The sequence below is a fragment of the Austrofundulus limnaeus genome, unplaced genomic scaffold (assembly GCF_001266775.1).
Source record: "Austrofundulus limnaeus strain Quisiro unplaced genomic scaffold, Austrofundulus_limnaeus-1.0 Scaffold171, whole genome shotgun sequence".
NCBI classification, from domain to species: domain Eukaryota; kingdom Metazoa; phylum Chordata; class Actinopteri; order Cyprinodontiformes; family Rivulidae; genus Austrofundulus; species Austrofundulus limnaeus.
Window position 1 is genome coordinate 622,739 of NW_013952573.1, and position 11,533 is coordinate 634,271.

The following is an 11,533-nucleotide window of genomic DNA, read 5'->3' on the forward strand; positions in this document are numbered from 1 at the left end:
ATCTATTTTCAAATAAAAAAGCTTTTATCCTGAATGGCTTTTTAAAGTGTTCATTATTTTTACTTTTATACTTTAAGTAGGTTCAAAACCAGTACTTTTATACTTTTGCTTGAGTAAAAAGCTTGACTTGATACTTCTACTTCCAAAAAAGTATTTTTAAACCCTAGTATCTATACTTCTACTTAAGTAATGAATGTGAATACTTTTGACACCTCTGTTAAGCATATATATAACTCACTAACCAGTTGGGTGTTATTTGTCAAAATGAACTTATAAAATAATAATTCAAATGAGGTAAACAATGTGTCAAAATCCAAACAAACTGAAAACATTTTTGTCTTATTTGAACATGGACATGACTCTCACTTAACTTACCAGGACGGCCGTCACGACCTGGATCTCCTGCAGATCCAGCAAGTCCAGGAGTACCCTTCTCTCCCGGTCTACCTGGTTGACCTAAAAGTTGCACACAAACCAAAGTAAAGGCATGTCTAAAAAGGATTGTATGGTTACATTTTGCTTTACATCAGTGAAGTTAATGATAGAGATATATCTGTTGGAAGTCTGACCTGGGTATCCAGTGCCTCCTTGGTCTCCTTTGGTTCCTGGTAGTCCAGGTTTCCCAGGCATTCCCTCTTGACCCTTTTCACCTTTGTCCCCACGTGACCCTGGAAACCCTGGCTGGCCAGTCTGACCCTGTGAAAGGAGGGGAATAAAGAGCAAAAATTTATAAATCCAATTAGATCTTAATTCAACCAAAGGGAAAAAAACTACTGACGCAACAAAAATAATGTAACAGTGTTGACATAGCATTAAATTTACATTCAAAATGATTCAATTTTGTAATTAAATCATTATATTTGAAGTTGCGTGCTTGTTGCTTGCCTTATTTATTTCATCCATATGAGGTCATGTGACTGGACTAATTAATTTATCAGGAATAAAATCTACCAAGTGGAAAATTAGGAACATGGTGGAGCACAGGGAAAATAAGTAAAATTTATTAGTTATTATTTTTCTACATTCATTTGACATCACTATTTAAAATGATGGACGGTGAATTTTGAAGAATTCATGTTGTTTCTGTTGTCAAACACTGGCTGACTCTAAAAAATCCCATCTGAACTTGTATTTCTACCCATGACAGCTCACAGATTTTGCTGTTGGATGAGAACTCAGCTCGTCACAAACTAAAGTGTTGTCAGGGACTCTGAGCTGGTTTTCAATTTCTTATGTACCCTTTTAACTTCCCTTCTAGTTTATTAGTGTATCAGTTATCTTATCTACAGTATGTGTAATTAATACACCAAATATAACGAACGCTAATGCCAACAGTTAAGTCCTGCTAGAATGTTATCAACATGCAACAAGGTTCACGTAATGTCAAGGAGAAGATGGGAGATCAGTACCTAAAGTCAAAGTACAAAACTCAGGACAGAGAACAACAGTTTCCTTTTATTTTAAGTACCTTGGTCTTTATTTATAGCTTTTTTGTCTCTAATTTCACTTTTCTAGAGGTGTACCGTAACTAAGTACATTTACTTTGTCACAATACTCAAGTCTTTTTTTGAGGTTTTGTAATTTTACCAAGTTTTTTTATTTCACTATATTAAAACATTTTAAAAAATGGAAAATTTACTTCTTTATTTTAAATTTTAACACCTAGTTACACACTACAAATTTAAATATGACCGGTAATCATCATGAAAGGGCTTATTTATGAACTCTAAAAATGAAGTGTTGAATTTACTTAAGTTATGTCAGCTGGTTCCAAGGATCCAGACCAAGTTGAGTAAGAAATTTTGTAAATTGCTCAATTTTCTCAACCCGGTTTGGTGGAACCAGTTTGGTTCAGTGAATTTCACACTTCATTTCTTAGTGTGTAAAAGTACTATTATTTTTACTTTCCCAACTATTGTGAGCAGTTTTATGACTTTTACTTAAGTACCTTTCTTATCAGTGAAAAAAAATTTACCAAAGAAATTTTCTTTTAAGGTATTTTTACTTTTACTTGTTATTCATTTTATACTTTATAGACCTCTGTACTTTTCCCACTTTTATACTTGACATTTGTCATAGTGATCAAAAGTGTTTGGCCAAGATTAGGAATCATAACAGTTAGTTGGATTATTAAAACTAAAAATGTTTAACCAGTGGTGGACACAGTCCGCTAAAGCGAAAATCTGCTAATTGTGGATTTAATATTTCCTTTGCGCTTTAACGGTGTTACTAATTTTTATAATTCATAAGCAGATTTGCACTTTCTAAAATTAGAATGCAGTATCGGTAATAACTAATTATCTACCAGTCATCATTATCTTGAACAGTGGAAGGTATGTCTGTCAATGAATCACAACATACGGTACATGATCTATCCAACAGCACCCCTCCCAGATAAACACAATTACCGGTATGTATACATCCTTGCTGACTGTTGCTTTGGGTCATGGTTCTGATTTCCCACAATGCTTTGTGTCTGCTTACGTTGCAGGAAGGAAATAGCAAAAACAGTTAATATTTGTAATCTATACTAAAATTTTGTATGTATTGATTTATTTTACTTTACAATTGGAGCTCCTATTTAAAAAAAAAGTTTAAACGCTAGAGCACAATACTTGACATAATTGGTCAAAGCAATTGGCCAACGGGGTTAGAGACTCAGAAATTATTTAAAGATGTCATGCTGATGAAGAGAGACATCTAGTGGTCAACTGGAGTAACTACATAGAAAATTTTAAATCCAATGTCTTATTTTGAAGGGAAGATAGTTTCCTGTGCTTTCGTTTCCCGTCAGAAATCAAATCTGTCATGTACCCAGAATGCATTGTTTCAGTTTTCCAATAAACCATTTTAAAATCACTTTATTGATACTTCTTTAATGAAAAATCTACAACAAACAAAAGAAAACGACAAAGAGGCAGCCGAACCAGCAATCCTCAACAACTTTTAAAAGAATCAGCCGAACTAGCAATCCTCAACAACTTTTTAAAGAATCAGCCGAACTAGCAATCCTCAACAACTTTTTAATTTTTACACCAGGAGCTAAAGGTCTATTTCAGGAAATCACATCCCCAGCAATCGGAGGTTGTAGAATTAAGTTGTAAAAGAGTTTATCCACCACTAGTTGGCAGTGTTGTACATATATTGTACATGAATTGTTGCCAGCTAGTAAGTGTCAATTTGAACTTGCGTTTTAAAATTAGCTTCCGCTAGTTTTTCTATGGCATAAACGATTTTGAAGTTGCAGACCTAAATATTTTCATAAGCTCTTTAGAAATTGTGGAACTAATTTTTGGATTAGCGCTGCCCACTGTTTAACTAAATATATTTTGAGGGTTTTAAATATTCTCAATAAGACATCACTGTTTGACTGCGATGTTCCAGCTTGTTTATGTCTTAAAATTATGCTTTAACAATGTAAAGCCACACACAGCACACTCCTAAATATATCAGTTAATAAAACCTGACTTTTTCCCTCATGTCAAAAAATTGCTTCCATCACAAATCATTTTAATTTTAACATGTAAATTACCTGTTCTCCTGGATGCCCAGGAAGACCAATACCTGGCTCACCAGGTACCCCTGAGTCTCCTTTCTCACCCTCTGCACCTCTGAACCCTGGATGACCTGGTGTACCAAAGTCTCCTTTTGCACCCTTTGGACCAACCGGACCTGTAAACAAATGCAAACGGAAGATGTATGTATTACTAAGATCAGGAGCTAATGTTGCAGACCTCAGCCCTCACACATGAAGCACCACTACAACCCATCTAAAACATTTCAAGGCAGTTTTTCCTTGACGTTTGATTTCAGAACACATACCAGGTATTCCCATGTCGCCCACACTGCCTTTGAGACCCACTTGTCCCGGCACGCCAGGCTCTCCCGGAAAACCAGGATCTCCTTTATCACCTTAGAAACAGCAGTCACATTGAGATAAAGATAAATACCACTTTAAGAACTTTTTTTTAATCACATCATGAAAAACTGCAAGACAAGAAGGTGAAAGTTTAGTTGCCTTGTTGTCCAGGTAATCCAGGAGCACCATCTTTGCCAGGCATTCCTGGATCGCCCCGAGATCCTTCGTGGCCCTTCTCTCCAGTGACACCCGGTTGACCTGTTTGAAAAATGGCAATGAAATCAAAAATAGGGCACTGATGATCCTCCCTGTGATTTGATTTAAACAGATATGCATGCTTTTATTTTAAAACAGTCTCTACCAGAAAAAAAAAAAGAAAATAATCAGAATGTTCATTTGTACCTGGGTCTCCAATGTCTCCCTTTTGCCCCTTCAAGTGCTCCATTTCAACCTTTGTCAAGTTCCCAGGAGGTCCTGGAGGACCTTTATCTCCCCTGTCACCTTTAAGTCCAGGCTCTCCGCTGTCTCCTCTAGGCCCAGTAAAACCAGGATCACCTGGGAGGAAAAGCAGAACGGTCTTATTGTTGCTGATGAATTCAAGGGGCTCACATCATATATGCAGCAAGGGTCTTATTAAATTTTTGTATGTCTCACCTCTCAGACCAGGAGATCCAGGTGATCCTGGAGGTCCAGGAAATCCTGGGGTTCCTGGTGTTCCCATGACTCCCATTTCACCTTTCGAACCTACAAACCATGGACACAAACATACACACTGTGACAAGTCTAAAGGCTAAAACATTTAAAGCTGCCTAAAATAGGCTAACATAATGAATCATTTAAATTCAAGAGATTTTTATTTCAATTTTTTAAAGAACAAAATCTAAAATCAAACGAAACAATAATCTCTGCTTCTCAAGTGATCTGTTTGTAACATATTTTATTTTTATTTATAATTCAAAATAATTCTGACTAATCAGGCATTTAATTTATTGTGAAGATGATGTGTCACAAAAGTGAAAAAAAGTGTTTCAAAGAACTTACATCATTTTCATTTGGTGGTTTATTTGGTCTTTTGTATGGGGGTGCCAAGTGTAAAATGAAAGGTTAAAACATTTCACTAATCAATTTTTCATTGTTTAGCTCACTTTTTGAGTGTTAAAAATGTTTCACTGACATTTTATTGTTATTTAGCTCACTGTTCTTACATTTAGCTAATTTTTACTAAATAGAAAATGTATATATATATATATATAAACGTTTAAATCTAAGTGAAAAAGCTAAACCTTAAATGTTAACATTTATATCTAAGGAATTTTGGAAAGGAACGCAGCCTTTGCTGTTGTTGCTCGTCTCATGTTATGATGTCATCATTCTGATACAATAGCAACCGCTAGCGCTTCAACACAGTTAAAGCTTCCCTACAAGACATCAAACTTGCAGTTATGGCCGGTGTCTGAGCTGCACTTCAAACTGCTGGACCACAGTTACTACCCATACTGGTTTTTATGAACACATTTTAAATTGAAAAATTTTATATTATTTTCAGCAGCGTTAGCAGAGGCCATTGTTGATGTTTGTCGCAGGGTGATGACATAATCGTGGTTATCTGACACTAATTTCTTCATTTCAAAATACCTCAGTGTGAACTTCAACATAAAACTTCAATATTTAAGGTTTAACTTTTACATTTGGATTTAAATATTTGGATTTAGGATTTAATATTTGAATATATTTTTCAACATTTAAAAATAACATTTAGTAAAATTAAATTGCTGTTTTTTAAGAACAATGACCTAAATAATAAAAAAATGTATTAGTGATTTTTTTTTTAAGATTTCATTTTACACTTGGCGCCCCACATTAATATGGAGTAAAAAACAACCATGTTTTTTGATTTTTGATCTTAACTGACATACAAGACGATGGAGCTGGAGTGAGTTTTTGAGAATATTGCGTCATAGCTGTTTTAGTGGCTTACCTTGGTTTCCACTTGGTCCATCTATGCCTGGTAATCCAGGTTGGCCTGGTAGTCCTTTGAAACCTGGGACTCCTGGGAACCCAGGACTTCCTTTGTCTCCTTGAGGCCCTGGCATATCGAGCCCAGGAAGACCAGGGTAACCTTTTTCTCCCTTTATACCTTCGATGCCTACAATATATGCAAAAATCTTTTTCAAAGAACCAAATGACAAACAGCCTAAGAGAAGGCATCAAAAGCTCTGTGTTAACATTAAGTTACCAACAACAATAGTGTTTATTTTCTCTATTTTTAAATTTTCCTATGGTGACATGATGAAATTGTTTTAAGAAAAAGTAAACATTGCATGTTTAAGCTCACCATAAGGTCCAGGATCTCCCTGTGGTCCTTGTGGTCCAGGAGGTCCAGGCAAACCTTTCCCAGGAGCACCTGGTTGGCCAGCTGGTCCAGAAGGTCCTGGAGGTCCAACTTCACCTTTATTTCAAAACAAAACAGCATCAGTTTTGGTTCAGATTATTTTCAACAAAGCTTCACACAGATGGTTTTGTAAGTTTCTTGCTTTACCCTGAAGTCCTTGAGGTCCTGGTAGTCCTGTTGGTCCTTCACGTCCAGGAATACCAGGGAATCCGACGTTACCCTTCTCACCTGGGAAACCTGTAACTCCTGTGTAGCCTTGTGAACCTTTTGGGCCAGGAAGACCACGCCCAGGTTCACCCTGTAGGTTTAGAAGAAAAGGATCTGAGTTACTGGGAAATCTAAAAACATCTTTAAAATGTCCCAGCTTAAACCAGATCAGATTGTGTTGCTGTTGGTGTATTTAATCATACAGTATTAGCTGTGGGATTGATACATTTATTTGTTGGACATTTTGAATGTTGAATTGCTTTATTAAATCATAGAGTGTGGAGTATATGATACCATAGGCTCTCCTCCATTATGCTCCCCCAGATTGTGATTTACACTCACCGGCCACTTTATTAGGTACACCTGTCCAACTGCTCGTTAACACTTAATTTCTAATCAGCCAATCACATGGTGGCAACTCAGTGCATTTAGGCATGTAGACATGGTCAAGACAATCTCCTGCAGTTCAAACCGAGCATCAGTATGGGGAAGAAAGGTGATTTGAGTGACTTTGAACGTGGCATGGTTGTTGGTGCCAGAAGGGCTGGTCTGAGTATTTCAGAAACTGCTGATCTACTGGGATTTTCACGCACAACCATCTCTAGGGTTTACAGAGAATGGTCCGAAAAAGAAAAAACATCCAGTGAGCGGCAGTCCTGTGGGCAGAAATGCCTTGTTGATGCCAGAGGTCAGAGGAGAATGGGCAGACTGGTTCGAGCTGATAGAAAGGCAACAGTGACTCAAATAACCACCCGTTACAACCAAGGTAGGCAGAAGAGCATCTCTGAACACACAACATGTCGAACTTTGAGGCAGATGGGCTTCAGCAGCAGAAGACCACACCGGGTGCCACTCCTTTCAGCTAAGAACAGGAAACTGAGGCTACAATTTGCACAAGCTCATCAAAATTGGACAAGAGAAGATTGGAAAAACGTTGCCTGGTCTGATGAGTCTCGATTTCTGCTGCGACATTCGGATGGTAGGGTCAGAATTTGGCGTCAACAACATGAAAGCATGGATCCATCCTGCCTTGTATCAACGGTTCAGGCTGGTGGTGGTGGTGTCATGGTGTGGGGAATCTTTTCTTGGCACTCTTTGGGCCCCTTGGTACCAATTGAGCATCGTTTCAACGCCACAGCCTACCTGAGTATTGTTGCTGACCATGTCCATCCCTTTAGGACCACAATGTACCCAACATCTGATGGCTACTTTCAGCAGGATAATGCGCCATGTCATAAAGCTGGAATCATCTCAGACTGGTTTCTTGAACATGACAATGAGTTCACTGTACTCAAATGGCCTCCACAGTCACCAGATCTCAATCCAATAGAGCATCTTTGGGATGTGGTGGAATGGGAGATTCGCATCATGGATGTGCAGCCGACAAATCTGCGGCAACTGTGTGATGCCATCATGTCAATATGGACCAAAATCTCTGAGGAATGCTTCCAGCACCTTGTTGAATCTATGCCACGAAGAACTGAGGCAGTTCTGAAGGCAAAAGGGGGTCCAACCCGTTACTAGCGTGGTGTACCTAATAAAGTGGCCGGTGAGTGTATGTTGCCTATATGTTTGTCAGCAAATTTGTTACATTAAAGCTGAAAACAAGCAGCAGCTAGTGAAAAAACTGATATATTGTATTCAAAACATACATAAACTTAAAATATACCCACTTTCTGTCCAGGTGGGCCAGGTTTTCCAGGTGACCCATCGTGTCCTGGTTTTCCGGGCTCTCCGGGCAATCCTGTGGTTCCAGGAATTCCACTGATTCCTAGACACATGGCCAAGACATGATGTATCACCCACATATGGTTCACATGACATGAAAATCTTTTTGACGTCTTCTTGCCAGTTTTTAGTACTTATCCACTCTTTCGAGGTAAATGACTTGCTAAAAAAAGTCTTTCTTCACATTTTGTTCCTTAATGTTGTTTGGAGTTTAGAAAAACTCACCTTTAGGACCTGCTGGACCAGGAAATCCAATTCCCGGTATTCCATGTTCACCCTTTTCTCCAGGAAAACCTGGTAACCCTGGATCTCCTGGAGGACCTCTGTCACCTGCAATAAATGTATTTTAATTTAAACCTAAACATTTTCTGCTCCTTCACTTCAGCTATTTTATTGATCAAGATCAATAAATCACCCACACAGAGCAACATGTAAAACCACCATTTTAGGTTAAAATACATGTTTACATTTAAGTTAATTACCTTGAAGTCCAGGCAGACCAGTTTCTCCACGTGGCCCAGGTACCCCCTGAGGTCCAGGAGTACTAACACCAACACCTGGATCCCCTTTTGCACCTGTTGAATAAAAGGCACAAGTCTACAGGTTAAAAAATATATTTTTATTGACTCAGCAGCTGTATGAGAAAAATATTATCTAATACTGACCAGGTCGTCCAGGAGATCCAGGCAATCCTGGTGACCCTTGACTACCCTTCTCTCCAGGGTCTCCTGGTCTGGCATAGCCTGGTAAACCTGGAGGACCCCTTTCTCCTGGAGGTCCGGTAAGACCAGGGTCCCCATCTGGTCCACGTTCACCCTTGATGCCCTCTTTGGCCTGAGAGAAAGATTGAAGAAAAGATTGAAGAAAATTTTTAGCCAAGATAAACTGAAGTAGTACACTGAATGTACATTTTCACTCAGACAGGTTTATTTGGAGTATATCAAGAGGGAAAAGGTAGTGCGTACAACTCCAATGTAAAAAAAAGGTGGGAAGGGTGCCTGGTTCTGAAGAATCACAAAAGCTTATTTGTTTCTTGAAATTTCAAGGCATAAAAGCTGTTCCTGCTCTTAAAAGAGGAGGCAATGGAGATAAACTCTTGCTACAAAGCGAAGCATTTTGAATCCACTCTTTACAGACAGTAAACCCTAAAGGACTTATTGACGAGTTGGTGTTGAATTTCTTTCTTTGACTTTTGTCATTTCATGTATTCATGGAATTTTGAATATTATTACCCATCTTGTCTCTGATTGGCTTGAATGTCATTTGATCTCTATATAGACTCATTGTTTGCAAGACATCTGTAACAGTGGCAAAAACAGTGGGAAGAAGAAAGAAAAGTTAGATGGTTTGTTAGGATTCAGAGGAAGGCAGGAGAGATGAGAAGTGCTGAAAGAAACAGAAGGGAAGAGATTGTTATAACCATGTCTTAGATTTGGTCATACAGGGATAAATAGCACTCTCTTCTTAATAGGGAAACATGATACTGGTAAATGTGATTGTGGAAACCTGTCAGATATACAGAAAGGAAAGCGCTCAATTGATTAATAGGCTTGCTTAAATGAGATTAAATCCATTTGAAATTTTACAATGAAACTCAGTATCTGATAGTTCTCAAGCTTTGATCAATTATCTGAGATTGGCTCAATTATTTGATAAGATATGAGTTTTTTACTTTTTTAAGTTGTTAGTAACTGAATCATTTCATTAACACTCCATTCCAGTCGGTGGCGGTAATGTGCACCTAAAGGCTTTTGCAAACGGCCAATAAAATCTAAGAAGACGACAACATCTGAAACAAGCTGACTACTGCATGTAGCCAAAATGCTTCCCATTGTTGCCCATATTGAAACCTTTTGATATCTTTGGAGTGCTGGTGATTCCTACTTATTTATAGCATATTTCAAGATGTTCTATTTTTAAATCCTTTCTTGTCAGTCTTTGGAATAATTGCAACAATGAAAACTACAAGCGAGCAGCTGCAAAGAATACTATGTACATTTGAACAATTTAACAATTACACAAAAGCTCAGTGGACTGTTCTATGCACTGCATGTTAAGGTCAGAATGAGTTTTAATTTGACCTAAACTGTTTGTTGGAGTCAAATAAAATACTGAATCTATTTTGTCACATTTTCTCTCAGCATTAAAAGTAGCGTAGAAGTATAACTAGGTTATTTGGAGTATACTGGAAAATGTGTTTTATATACTAAATTGTGAACTAGAAATATATTATTAGTGAACAAACAGCAAACCTAAAATGTTACTTTCATTATACTTTAAAAGTGTACATTTATAAACTAATAAAATTGCACTAGAAGTTTACTGCTAGTAAATGTCTAGAGCCTTTACTTTAGTATAGCTAGATCTTAAGTCTATGTAGATTACTTTCAGTATACTTCTGAGTATAATTTCATAAATTTAAAGTGGGCCAATTTAGTCCCACGAAGTATACAATTTTTAAATTGCTAGTATAGCTACTTATATCAGTGTACTTGGTAAAAAAAAGTACACTTAGGGAAATACACTTTTATGTACTTTAGTATATTTAGTATACTTCTTTTTGGTAAGGATTAAACAACTCTAATCTCAAAAAGGTCATAACAGATCATTCAAAAAATATAATGAATATGCATTAATGTTTTGTCTATTTTGAATTACATAAACGAAAATTTACAAGAAACACTGCAAAGGTTTTTAGACAAGAGACATTTTAAGATGGTACCAGTTAATCTCTTAATTCTTAGCATTTGTCTTCACTCCAAGAAGTTTGATAAATATGAACCCAGAACTGTTCCTTCAAAGCACTTTATCATTTGATCCCATTTCTACTTGAGTATGGTTTTTAAAACTACAAATATCWACTGAGCCTATCTATTGGAAACTTCAGATCCAGTATTATAAAATTCACAAATGTATTTAACTATTTCCTCATCGGGGGTCAGATTTATAAAACTGGCGTAAGCACAATATGAGCCCAGAAACTTGCGTACGCCACTTTTTACTCCAAGGTTGTGATTTATAAAATCCAAACTTGACGTGAAAATGTGCGGTGCCTCACGCCAGCTCTGACCCATGTGTACGCCCATTTTGGAGATGGGAAACTGCGACACAGATGGTGAAGTGAGGAATTAGAGCCACACTGTGTAATGATCACTGTCAGATATTTAATTTACCTTCAGAATCAGACTTAGATTTTTATTCAACTTTATCATCAGATTTCTTAACAGTAAGATTTATGCTTCTGCTGCTGAGCCATGAGGACCTTTAAAAAAACTTAAATCTTAAATAAAAGTTCCCGTGCGCAAATCCCTTCATCTGCTTCCTCCTCAGATGACCCTGACCCACAG

At 37.3% G+C, this 11,533-nt stretch overlaps 1 protein-coding gene across 1 annotated transcript in view; it reads right to left on the reverse strand.

Annotated features, from left to right (window-relative positions):
* The window catches only part of col4a1 (collagen, type IV, alpha 1), a gene marked incomplete in the record, with an annotated part of 65,375 nt that overhangs the window by 9,527 nt on the left and 44,315 nt on the right, over nt 1-11,533 (reverse strand). Inside the window, 14 exon segments of the mRNA XM_014017515.1 lie at nt 376-456; nt 570-696; nt 3,533-3,672; nt 3,823-3,912; nt 4,019-4,117; nt 4,262-4,414; nt 4,514-4,603; nt 5,838-6,005; nt 6,195-6,308; nt 6,399-6,549; nt 8,132-8,229; nt 8,412-8,516; nt 8,669-8,761; nt 8,852-9,020. Coding sequence (XP_013872969.1) covers nt 376-456; nt 570-696; nt 3,533-3,672; nt 3,823-3,912; nt 4,019-4,117; nt 4,262-4,414; nt 4,514-4,603; nt 5,838-6,005; nt 6,195-6,308; nt 6,399-6,549; nt 8,132-8,229; nt 8,412-8,516; nt 8,669-8,761; nt 8,852-9,020 — 1,678 coding nt within the window.